This window comes from Leucoraja erinacea, chromosome 27 (assembly GCF_028641065.1).
Source record: "Leucoraja erinacea ecotype New England chromosome 27, Leri_hhj_1, whole genome shotgun sequence".
NCBI lineage: Eukaryota > Metazoa > Chordata > Chondrichthyes > Rajiformes > Rajidae > Leucoraja > Leucoraja erinaceus.
In genome coordinates, this window is record NC_073403.1 from 6,993,763 (window position 1) to 7,007,138 (window position 13,376).

The 13,376-nt window shown below is 40.3% G+C and overlaps 1 protein-coding gene across 3 annotated transcripts in view; it reads right to left on the bottom strand.

Moving 5' to 3' along the window:
• Positions 1–9,786: 9,786 nt before the first annotated feature.
• Positions 9,787–13,376, bottom strand: part of wipf2b (WAS/WASL interacting protein family, member 2b) — a 54,521-nt gene continuing 50,931 nt past the window's right edge. For 2 of the 3 annotated variants that reach the window (XM_055656948.1, XM_055656947.1), the window contains exons 7-8: positions 12,939–13,040; positions 9,787–11,987 (exon numbers count right to left, since the gene is read on the bottom strand). In XM_055656948.1, the coding sequence (XP_055512923.1) occupies positions 11,947–11,987; positions 12,939–13,040 (143 nt within the window). In that variant the 3' untranslated portion in view covers positions 9,787–11,946. The remainder of the gene's footprint in view (positions 11,988–12,938; positions 13,041–13,376) is intronic. The other variant, XM_055656949.1, reaches the window with a different exon arrangement.

The window sequence follows — 13,376 nt, forward strand, 5'->3', positions numbered from 1 at the left end:
TGCTGCATTATTGTCAGCGTCTCCTGTGGATTCCTCCCCACTGCTTCAACATTCGCAGTCATTCTTTCTGTACAAGTGTAGAAAACCCTATTGCTGTCACTGAACATGTTTCGACGCCCCTTTACCAAATTAGAGAATATGTTTAAGAAGGAACTGCAGATGCTGGAAAATCGAAGGTTCACAAAAATGCTGGAGAAACTCAGTGGGTGCAGCAGCATCTATGGAGCGAAGGAGATGGGCAACGTTTCGGGCCGAAACACTTTTCAGTCTCTCCAGTCTGAAGAAGGGTTTCGTCCCGAAACGTTGCCTATCTCCTTCGCTCCATAGATGCTGCTGCACCCGCCAAGTTTCTCCAGCATTTTTGTGTACCCCAAATTAGAGAATGTACTGCTCAACTTTTGCAGCCTCTAGAGATTAATGCAAAAGCCAAAACAACTTTCTCTTCTCACTGGAAAGTTCTCTTTTCCATTACCTCGTCGTTGAGTTTGTGAGTAATGTCAGTTATACAGCATGAAAATAAGCCCATTGACCCAACTTGCCCACGGCAACCAACAAGCCCCATCTACATAGTCCCACCTGCCTGCATTTGGTCCATATCCCTCCAAACATCTATCCTATCCATATACCTGTCTAAATGTTTTTAAATTTTGCGATAGTACCTGGTCCAACACCTCCTCCAGCAGCTCTTTCCATACACCTACCACCCTTTGTGTAAAAACATTACAGTTCAGGTTCTTATTAAATCTTTGTCCCCTCACCTTAAACCCATGTCCTCTAGTTCTCTATTTCCCTACTCTGGTTAAACGACTCTGTGCATTCACCCCATCTATTCCAATAGTGATATGGAATATCTTCAGTAAGGTCCAAGTAGGAAACAGTGTAGGCACCTGTCACTACAGAACAAGGTTTAGGGAGCCACTCCAAGGAAAACTGCAGATTCTGGGGGTATACTGAAATCAAAATGAAAAATGCTGGAAATACTCAGAGGGGAGGCTGCATCCGTGGAGAGAGAAAATGATTTAATGTTTTAGGTCATTAAGCTTCTATTGGAACTAAGAGAAGCTAGAAATTAAACATATTTATCTTGCACAGATGAAGGATAGAGCAAAGAAAGGGACTGACTTTGATAGAGTGATGACCAAACAGAGGTGTCGGCTTAAAATGTAAGAGTCTCAGCTGACGGAGTACTGAAGGCTTGTTAATCACAGCTGATCCTTCTGAAGTAGACGCCAGTTGAAGATGAATGAAGACAGAAAGAGAAAGAAGAAGTGCGACACCAAATATTTAGTTATGAGACGTCTGAAATAAAAGTGATTGCCGTAAATACCCAACAGCTTAAGCAGCGTCATGGAGGGAGAAAATCTGATACAAATTGGAAAGATTGGTCATCTGAAAGATTGTTTCACGAATACCAGAAGGTACAGCCTTTTATCTTGTCTCATTATCCAGGGATTCAAGCTCGCCTTTCAAGTGAAGGAACAGTCCACTTGCATCGCTCTCAATTTACCACACGCCGTCCGATGCTCAAAGTGCAGCCTTCTCTACATTAGACGGCAGTTTTGCACAACTCATCCATTCAGCCCACAAGGATGACCATTACTCTCTCGCTGCCTGTTCCTACTCTGAGCCTGTTGGCACTGATAACTTACACTGTCCCAACAAAGTCCAGCGAGTATAGAAGTTGGGAGGTCATGTTGGAGTTGTACAAGACGTCGGTGAGGCCGCATTTAGAGTATTGTGTTCAGTTCTGGGCACCCTGTTACAGGAAAGATGGCGTCAAGCTGGAAAGGGTACAGAGAAGATTTACGAGGATGTTGCCAGGACTCAAAGATCTGAGCTATAGGGAGAGAGGCTGGGACTCTATTCCTTGGAGCACAGGAGGATGAGGGGTGATCTTATAGAGGTGTATAAAATCATGAGAGAAATAGATCGGGTAGACGCACAGGGTCTCTTGCCCAGAGTAGGTGAATGGAGAACCAGAGGACATAGGTTTAAGATGAAGGAGGAAAGATTTAATAGGAATCTGAGGGGTAACATCTTCACACAAAGGATGGTGGGTGTATGGAACGAGCTGCCAGAGGAGGTAGTTGAGGCTGGGACTATTACAGTGTTTAAGAAACAATTAGAAGGCACTGTGCACATGGCTGACAGACAACAGTCGCTTGTCTTTTTCTATATTCTTTTCACTTTTAATTTCAATTTCAAGTTTTTGTGTACCTTGTTGTGAGTTGTGATTGTTGGCAGACCAATTTCCCTCTGGGGATGAATAAAGTTTTATAGTATTGTATAGTATCGTTATAGAGGTTTAGAGGGATATGCGCCAAACGCAGTCTAGTGGAGGTGGCGTAGATGGGACATGTTGGTTGGTGTGGGCAAGTTGGGCCGAAGGGCCTGTTTCCACACTGTATCACTCTGAGCTTAACAGCTAGGCATGGTATCTTCAGGCTTGGTGGGCATTGTGTTGCCTCAGGAGTCAATCTTAAAATTCAATACTTTCAAATACTCCAAATTTGTGTCAGAACTGGCCAATTCTTACAATCTGTGTTGTTAATTCAGTTTAACCTACTGTCTCTGCAGATGTTGTGTGATCTGTAGATAGATCAGCCATGATTGCATTTATAGTAACTATAGTCGTTTGTGTTTCTTTCTCTCTCGCTCTCTCCCTCTTGCCCATTCATCCCTTCAACTCTTATTCCTACTGCATTTAATACATCTTCACCATGCTGGTATCACCAACTTTTGTTCTAAATCGTTTAGTTCAATCTCATTTTTTGGCCTCACAGCATCAGTGACCCAGATTCGATCCTGACTACGGGTGCTGTCTGTACAGAGTTTGTACATTCTCCCTGTGACAGTCTGGATTCTCCGGTTTCCTCCCACAGTCAATAGACAATAGGTGCAGGAGTAGGCCATTCGGCCCTTCGAGCCAGCACCACCACCATTCAATGTGATCATGGCTGATCATCCACAGTCCAAAGACGGACCAGCTTGTTGGTTAATCGGCTTTGGTAATATTGTAAATTGTCCCTAATATGTGTGTAGGATAGTGCAAGCGTGGGGGATTGCTGGTCGGCCCAGTTTCCACGCTGCATATCTAAAACTAAAATTAATCTTGTTGCTCTTTGCCCAGCTGCTGCCTGACCTACTGACTATGTTGTGCATTTTTCTGTTTTTATTTAAGCAGATTTCACGCTGCTCAAAGTTAGGACTCAATTTCACCTCAGCTTCACAAACAAACTGTAGACTGGTGTTGGTGAACTGTGCCACCATTATACACTTCATTCGGACTGTCAAGTTTATAGCCAAGGTCCTCATCGCTGCTTTGCATTATCTCCTTAAAATCTTTATCTGCGAGTTGTAAATAGAGCTGCTTTGTGTGTTCCGCATTCTTTACATAGCATGGGGCCAGATAATAAATCTCACTAATTTCATTTCCTGCTCTTTGGTCCCAGAAGCCTGTGATTGGGGCAGAGTACCAAGTACCTTAGCTGGCATTCTGTTCATTTTATTATAAGCTGCAAGTGGCAGTTTCATGCTAGTTAGAATCTCAATTCCTCTGACTTTGCATACAAAAGGGGGTATTGATGAAGTAATTAAATATTGCTTATACTCCCAACTTAATGCTGTAATGATAGGTGGAAAAATCTTCATTTCTTTACACTATGCTGAAATTTTAAAATGATCTATCTCAACTTGCTTGAGGAAGGCATTTTTAGCTGACTGATGGACTTTATTCAAGTGATAAGAGCAGAATTAGGCCATTCAGCCCACCAAGTCTAGTCTGCCATCCAATCGCGGCTGATCTATCTCTCCCTCCTAACCCCATTCTCCTGCCTTCGCCTCATGACCCCTGACACCCGTACTGATCAAGAATCTATCTATCTCCGCCTTAATAATATCTATTGACTTGGCCTCCACAGCCTTCTGTGGCAAAGAAGGCAGGTGAATGGGGTTAGGAAGGAGAGATAGATCAGACACGATGGGCTGAATAGCCTAATTCTGCTATCACTTATGACCTGATCACTTACTATCTCACATTTGTGCACACGGGCACCAGGCTATTTTGCAAATTTTGATTCGTCATTTTCACACCTTACACTTCCATATCTCTAGACTCCCTCTCCCCGGTCTCTCAGTCTGAAGAAGGGTCTCGACCCAAAACGTCGCCCATTCCTTCTCTCCAGAGATGCTGCCTGTCCCCGCTGAGTTACTCCAACATTTTGCGTCTATCTTCGGTGTAAACCAGCATCTGCAGTTCCTTCCTGCACTTTAAACCTCTCGAGTCAGATGTTGTAGCAGAATTTGAGAACAATGAATGGATTGCTTAGTGGGATCTCATGGCTGAACAGAGTCGTAAATACACTAACAATTCTAACATTTCTTAGTCTTTGTACTCTCAACACTTCAACTGATATTTATCTTCAAACGTAATAGCAATTTGGTTTGTAGGAACAATTTGTTTCAATAATTGCAATTTACAGCTTTAATATTTCAAATCTGACAACTCTGAAAATATTTAAGTCAGTTCTGTGTGATCAAATAATTTAATGCTTTTGGCACTGTATTATGACCAGTTATTTCACTGGTACAAAATGTACTTGTTTACAGTTTAATTATCGTCTTGAGGTGTCAAGCTTTTTAATAGGCATATTTTTTTTTAATTTTTTTTTTAAGAGTTTATGGTTTGGAGATAGTGCCGAAACAGGCCCTTCGGCGACCAACAATCCCTGCACATTAACATTATCCCACACACACTAGGGATAATTTACATGTATACTGAAGCCAATTAACCTACAAACCTGTACGTCTTTGGAGTGTGGGAAGAAACTGAAGATCTCGGAGAAAACCCACGCTGGACACGGGGAGAACGTACAAATTCCATACAGACAGTGCCCGTAGTCGGGATCGAACCTGGGTCCCTGGCACTGTGAGCAGCAACTCTACTGCTGCACCACCATGCAGCCCATTGTAATTTATATTTACTCTTGTCATTTATATTTATATTTTTATATTTACTCTTCGGACTAAGAGTCAGGGCAGAGGGTAACGAGAGATGGAGTAGGTACATGGAACAAATGAAAGATATGCAAGAAGCAATGATTATCTAGGAGGGATGGAGCCCACAATGGTCCATTGTTGGCTGTGGGGAAGGTGATAATGCCAGATACAGCAAAACTTAGCAAGACGACAGTGGAACTAGTCCGACGACTAGGATGGGGCGGGGGAAGGATGGAGGGGGATGGGATGCAAGGATTACTTGAATTAAAATAAATCAATATTCATACCACTGGGTTGTAAGCTGTCCAAATGAACTACGAGGTTCTGTGGGAATGATTTTGAGGACGAGCTCTGTCATTCTACCAAGCAAGGCAAGTCGAAGGTCAAGTGTGGCTGCTGAAGTATGAATACAATTCTTTTTGGCAGAGTCTTATACAGGGAGTTGTGGATCACATAACACCAGTCGAGCAGAGTTCTGTCATTCTGTCCCAAAGCACTTCTCCCAAGCGTCAGTCGAAAGACACATATAGATAGTTGCAGAAGTCTGAATAAGACATTATTAGCAAGTTACATAACACTCTCACAACGCTCCAAAGCATACTGTGGTCAGCAAAATAGTTCTGAAGCCCCTATTGTAAGGTTGGAAGTAGGAAACATGATTACCTGCATTTCAGCATCCAACATGGACAGTGTTTTCTATATGTATTATTATATTATAATTAATTAATTATTAATTAATTAATTAATTGATTTTTAAATATGGTACAAGTGTTGGGGAAAGGGGGTGAGATTGAATAAGTTATTCTTCTTCTCACTCCTTTTCGAGCTTGTACAGACACAGAAAAGTTGGACATTGGAAATTTGCTTTTTGTTCTTTTCATTGCTTGTAATATCCAATTGTTTGATAATTTCGATTTTGTTACTATTAATGTCTTTACTTGTTCGGAATAAATAAATAAAATAAATAAATAAAATAAATATGTCAGGGGGAAAACAATGAAGATTCTGACAACCCTCGGTTTTATTTTCTCCCCCCCCCATTACCTTGAACTTTTTTTCTGCCCCATTACAGCTGTTTGTCCAGAGAAAGAAAACTCCTTTGAATTATTGACAGTGAACATAAATGTATTGCTTTGTGTGGCTTTCTCTTCAGTTGCAAAATGATAGTTTGGTGCATCAATGACATTTTTAAAGAATAATAATTTCCAAACAAATTTTTTGAACAAATTGCTGTGAGTAATAGGACATGTAATCATTTATTCTCAACTCAAGTGTAACACATTTATAATTTGATAGCTATTAGTGAAACTTCCCTTATCCATGCCGCCAATCTAACGTGCTATATCATCGATAATGTTACTTCACACACTAAAGAGCACTCCAAAATAATGATGCAGGAGAGGTATCCGTGATTAATGGTTCTGAACCAGCAACCACAGATTTAAGCCCATCTCAAATTGTTAATTGAATTCAATAAATCTGGCAACATGTTAACTGTCACTGGAAAATAGTTAACACTAAAACTGCCAGACGCCAGGGGCGGCACGGTGGCGCAGCAGTAGAGCTATTGTGTTTAACAGCGCCAGAGACCTGGGTTCAATCCTGCTTGTTTGTATGGAGCGTTCTCCCCGTGACCTGCGTGGGGTTTCTCCGAGATCTTCGGTTTGCTCCCACACTCCAAAGACGTACAGGGGTTTAGGTTAATTGGCTTGGTATAAATGTAAAATTGCCCCTAGTGTGTGTAGGGTAGTGTTAATGTACAAGGATTGCTGGTTGGCACAGAATCTCGATGGGCCAAAGGGCCCGTTTCTGTGCTGTATCTCTAAACTAAACTAAATTCCAAAAAATTACAATCCGTCTACTAACGTTCTCAAGGGAACTGCCATCTCTTACCCTGAATTCCACCAATGGCCCCAATGGACTGTTATTCATTAATTAGTGCCACTTTCCAAAAATATATATTTTTAAACATCTACCCACCCAACCAACAAACACAGACATCAATATGTTTCTTGACTGGATTTTGAATCTTAAGTTCCAAATTCAAATGCCTCTGTAAATGGTGCCATTTATACTGGGTTTCTCAATCGCAGTCCGGTACAGTTTGGAAACAGTCCCTTCGGCACACAGGTTCCACGCCAAACTTTGGCACTTTCACATCCACTTCACACGAGGAAATTTAAAGAGGCCAATTAATCTACAAACTCAAAGAAACTGGATGAAGCCCACACAGTCACAGGGAGAAGGTAGAAACTCCACACAGATAGCACCCAAGGTCAGGATTCAACTTGGGTCTCTAGCTCAGTCTAAGGTACCCGTAAAATTGTAAAGCTCTTCATTTTCATTATCCATTCAATCGCAAACATTATTCCATTTTATATAAAGTGGCTCGTGTTACTTGTAAATTCAATTAATAGAAAAATCAAAGGCTAATAATTGATTTATTGATTGCAATGTGATTTATAACTGTTTATTATTTGAACGCTGTTTGTATGTACAGACAATTTAATCAAACAACTTCAATTTGACTGTATCACCTCTTATTTTGGGTGAATATTTAATTAGTCTTTGCACTCTTGAAATTGCAATTAATTATTTTGAAAGTGTGCTGAGTAATTTTGATGTTTCCTTTAAACCCTATTCAAAATATTACGTTTTTTTAAATTAAGACTGAGTAGACAAGTCAACTGCTCAGCTGTTGCCGTGGAAACAGCTCAAATTATCTAAGTGATGTGTCATTGTGTAACATTATCGTCTTTTACCAAAGCACAAGATTTTCATTTTGGAAACCATGAATACAAATAGATGGAGATTGGGGTCATCTCAAAATGCACTAATCAGTCACTCTGCAGCATCGAATAGCAAAATCTAGTCTATTAGACGAAGTCGGAACAGACCATATATTTTGACATCCTCCAAGCAGGCACGAGAAGCAGAGATCCAGTTTACTTCCACCTACTTCACAGAAAAAATACCTCACAACACTGTCAAAAGAAAACACGTTTTTATTTTATTTTAATTGAAGTATGGTAAGACACTTCAGAGGCTAGACCTTTCATGTGCACAGCTTGAGTAGTCTGATTTGGCAAGAACGTTAGTGTGAAAGTTAAAAGATTCTGTCTTTTATCTGCCACCTTATGTTTTTGGTGAATGGTGTGGCTGCTGATTCAACGGTGATTAATCCTGTTAATTCTACGTGTACAAAAATAAGCGAGAGTGACACGCTCATTTTGAGCGTTGTAAAGAAAATGATCCAATTCAGAAAAGCAAAGTGGGTCGAGAATAAATCACTCTGCAACACTCAGATAAGAAAATTAAAGTGATTATTTTTATTTCAATTTTCTTAATAATTAACAGAGAACCAAGTCCAGCTGGCCTGCATGATACAGCAATACACAAGGGAATCCAATGCTCTAGTTATTGCAATCTTCATATTTCGAGTCCATTTTTTTTTGCTTCTATCCCACAAAAGAGGCTGCTTGCTGTACCATTTGAAGAATTGTGATTACAAACTTTTGTTTCCATAATCAATAAATTGCATAGCAGGGGAACTACAGCACACCCCAGACCCATAGTTAGAGACTACCTCAATACCCTGCACAGATTAACCATAGGAGTGGGACCGGCAATCTATTACGTTACCACAAAACGAAACAAATCAAGACAATAAATTAATCCAGCTAAACAGAATTTTAATAATAATGAGGTTAATTTTGTTTAAAAAAAAATTAGACTGCAGAGTACCTACCATGTCTGACGGAAAAGCTACTGGAGTTAAGAAACCCACCATAGGCGGCATCAGATTACACATACATGATAATATTCACAGGACTCAAAACAGGCAACATTCATGAAATGGAAAGTCTTCCTGTCCTTTTATTTTGTGTGCGCACATGCACCCATGTAAAAGAGCAAAACTAAGCAACACAGAATGCCAGCGCATTCTGTAAGGCACAATGTTCATGGCAACTGCAAAGTGAGCAAAAGGAATAAAAAACCCACAAAAGTCATAAAAATACTGGACCTGTACTGGACTGGCATATTACATACACCACACACTAATGAAACTGCTGCTATGCTCACCAACAATGAAGCTGGCATATTATGTACAGGGTACTGGCATGGCATTACATGTACCGACATGGTCATCAGTGTACATTCACATACCAGTGCCAATATTGCACGTTTCAAACCGGTCTTACAAATCCCAGGTGCCAGTCGGGTAGCCTTGTACCAGGGACCACTGACAAAACTGCTGTGATAACCCGTGATACTTGCCACAAAACAAAGTCATTTTTAAAACCTACCAAAACCTGCTCATTGCTCGTTTGTCAATCTGTCAACTACTGCACAATACACTCACTTATCTTCTCCCTTCACCGTTGTGCGCTAGGCGTTTAAGAATACGGATAGCAGATTTTTTTACACAAGAAACAAGCAACATTACCAGTGTTGGGCCAGACTGTTCTGTGGAATGGTCACTAGAGTTAATATTTTATATGATTACTATACAAAAACATGGTCATTTTTACTTTAACTACACTTTTGAAATTGCAGCCAAAAGCAAATGCTAACACATTGTGTCCATTGATACCAAGACAGAAACGGCATGGAGGATCAGATTAAATTGCATGCATTTGTACAGTACACAAAATCATCCTGCAGTTATGCTTACGTTGTAGGATAAGCACGAGTATATTTGAGTACATCAACTGTATGAACCAGCGAGTCAAAATCCTACAAACCATCCCATGCACAATGAAACATTATTTAGTGCATTATTTACACACACACACACACACACACATTTATTTTCATATTACCTGCCAATGATACCTCACAATTGTGAATTTGAAAAGGTATCATATGTAGGAATGAGAATACCTGGTTCATCTAAGCAGATGCTTTGAATCCACACACAGTCCAAACAGATAATTGACGTCACTAAAACTGCACAGCAGAGGGAGTCACTGGTTCCGTGTTCTACGTTTCTTTAAAATGGCAGCCAAATTATTGTTTTATTGCACATTCATACAGTATTTCTGCACACACATCAGAATAATGTTGAAATACATTGCTTGGGGTTTTTTTTATTCAAGAGAAAGATCTTGAAATCACTGTCATATACAGCGACAATTATGAAAATAGGTGTTTCCACATTCATCAAATGAACCTGGCATTGCAGATTCTTTTTATTTTTTTAAAGTAGGCGCATTCAAATTTTTCTATGAATTTTGTGATACAAGTTGCTATTAGGTTGTGCCAATTAACAATTTCAAAAACAATGTAAGGCAACGCACGATTTCAAATTTAACAAAATATCGTTCATAATATTAAAAATGTCCAGGAATATTTGTATGTTTTTTATTTTAGTTGGAGGTGGGCGTGCATGTCAGTGTTGCTACGGTAAATGATGAACCAGGCACCATTTGTAAATCAAGCACAAAACTAAACATTTCAGCATAGAATTATTACAGCAATCTTGTCAGTGTTCTGCCAAGTTCAGTCAGGCAAGTGGGAATATAATATACCAAATCAACATTCGCCGGCTCAAAAAAGATTAAAATATTTAAAATTAAAATAAATCAACATGTGATCAATTGATTAAGTGGTAGAGCTTCATATATTCTATCCCTCCTTTATATATGCTATAATCTTGAAAGAAAACGAAATTTAGATTGTTCCATATATCGCTCAATACCTCTTGACGCTTTTACCTTTAAATTCAAATGCCACTTCCATGTAACGCAGAGAGAGAGAGAGAGAGAGAGAGAGAGAGACAGAGAGAGAGAGAGAGAGAGAGAGAGAGAGGGGGGCGGGTGGCGGTGGTCGCAGTGGCAGGACTGGAAGAGGGAATGTTTATGGTGGAAATAATTGTTCCTATCATTGGTGATTTAGACTCGCTGGCACTGTAGCACTAGGAATGAAGGCCATGGAGAGAACAGTGTACAGAGTTCCCAGGAACAGCATGAAAGAGCCACATTACAAATACATAAAACAACCCACCAAATTCAAAGTGCTTTGGCCAGAAGTTACAAGTTTTAAAAACAAAAAATGCGCAGTGCATTTCACAGTGCTTATACCGAGCACACAACCAGGAGCATGACCCGGGCACACATCGGCACGTTCCATGCCCAGTATATGGCTGGGTAACGACTCACTCGGGCAACACCCTACAACATGAGCACTGCTGCTCCCCACTAAAGATGGTGGATAGATTACCCAACCAAAACAAGCCAGTCAGTTATCTGAGAAATAGTGTTTTCCATCAACCCCATCGTGTCCAATGCACAGCATTTTGTACAACTTACAAGGAAAGAATTATAAACAATGATTACTATGGCTCCTGTATGTGAAGCGTAAATACATAATAATAAATCTGGTACCAACGGCATGACATAGTGTATAAGGCAAGGACCAGCTAGATATTAAAGTAAAAATTCAAAAAAACGTGCGGGAATTTTAGTCATAACCAACTGGTCAATATTTACCCAAGTGTTCCATGATTCTACCACTCTACCAGAAGTCCAAGGATATAATTATACTTCTGTTAAAGATTCAGTTTAACCTCGAAGACCAAAAACAATTTATTCCACGTGTTTCAATTTGATTTGTAGTGTAACCCGGACGAGTCATTCTTGGATCGCTGGTAGTTGTAAACATCTAGTAACCCATCAACTTAAAAAATAATCATCTCATTCCAGTCAACTTTCCATTAGCTCAGCCCGACTGCAAGGAGAACTGCTGGAGCTGAAAGATGTGAAGGTCAAGGATGAACCTCGGAAATCTCGGATTAGAAATGCATGCTCTAAGCAGATCTGGAGGTTTTGCCTCAATGTAGTGAAGTGGAGAAGGATCTTGAGCTGTACACCAGGGAGAGAAAGGAAGCTAAAGCAACAGTCTTCCAACAGGGACCGCAGGAAATTCCCAAACCCACACAGTGACAGATCACCTTGCAACAGGCGGCAGAGGTGGTGCCCCTCGTACAACTGTAAGAAAAGGAAACAAAAAAAAAAAAAATTGTCGGTAAATTTTATAAACAACCATTAAAGAAAATTTCAAACCACAAAAGGTTGGTTAGCTATAAAGTTTTGTTGAAGCTTGTCCATAAGATGCATAATTTACTGTTCCTCCTCCTGATGGTAGCGACATAGATGATGGAGGCAGCCACCCTCTGGGTCTTATGCGCGAGCTAAAAATAGCATCTGCACTCCCATTCTCTTCAATTTCTAATAAATATGAAGGGTGCACTTTATTATAGCACTTCACAATTTAAGCTCTCAAAAAATACCATCAATTGCCACAGAGAAATAAACACGGATCAGTAAGCAGGCTTCAACCATATATCCGATTAACCACACATTATCAATGATTTGGCTCCGTTACAGCAACCAATCAACTACTAACTTCACAAGATGCAAGCGAAACAAAGCTTGATAAATACAAGAGGCAAGGGAAGAGAGTTTACCAATGGTGTTGAATAAAATGCATATAGAGGAGACTGGTGTAGAGGAGAAACACCATTATCCATTTGAACCAAGTTCACTGCAGCCTCAAAGTAATTTTATGAAATCCAAAATGTCCTGCTCTATACATTGTAAGGACATTTCTAGTTTTGGCACCTACAATTTTTGAGGAAAAATAGAAAAAGATGAAGTCCATTAATAGAATGTGTGGTAGCGGTCCCAAGTTCCTCGACTCATTAAACCCATTCATCGTATCACAGTCCTTGCTTTTTGTTCTAATTCTGACAATGATTGATCTGATACATTAACAGTTTCTCTCAACAGATGTTGTCTGACAGTTAATAATTTTGTGTTCTATTTCAGATTTCCATTCAATGGGTGTCTGTCAAATGATTGATCTGAGGGGGTGTTTATAGTACTGATTTAAAATGCAGATCCCTGCATATCAATGGAACACAAACTGGAACAACTAACCTCTGTTCATCTTACTTGGGTATGTTTTTTGGAAATGCCGGTACTCCTCCGGTGCAGGAAAGTCTTCAATCGGATGAAAGCAGTATTTTGATTCAAAGTCATCTAAAGAGACATTAAAAAAAAAAAAATTAATCCACAATCTACGGAATCGAGAAGCAGAGTTTAGGTGTTAAGGTGGGGGGGGGGGGGGGGGGGGGGGGGGGGGGGGGGTGGGGGGGGGGTGGGGGGGGGGGGGGGGGGGGGGGGGAAGATTTAATAGGAATTTGGGGGATAATCTTTTCCCCACAAAGGGTGATAGGTTTATGGCACGCGCTGTCAGAGGGGGCAGTTGGGGCCTGTACTATCACAGCATTTAAGAAACATTTAGACAGGTACATGGAAAGGACTGGTTTAGAGGGATATGGGCTAAACACAGGCAGCTGGCACTGGTATAGATGG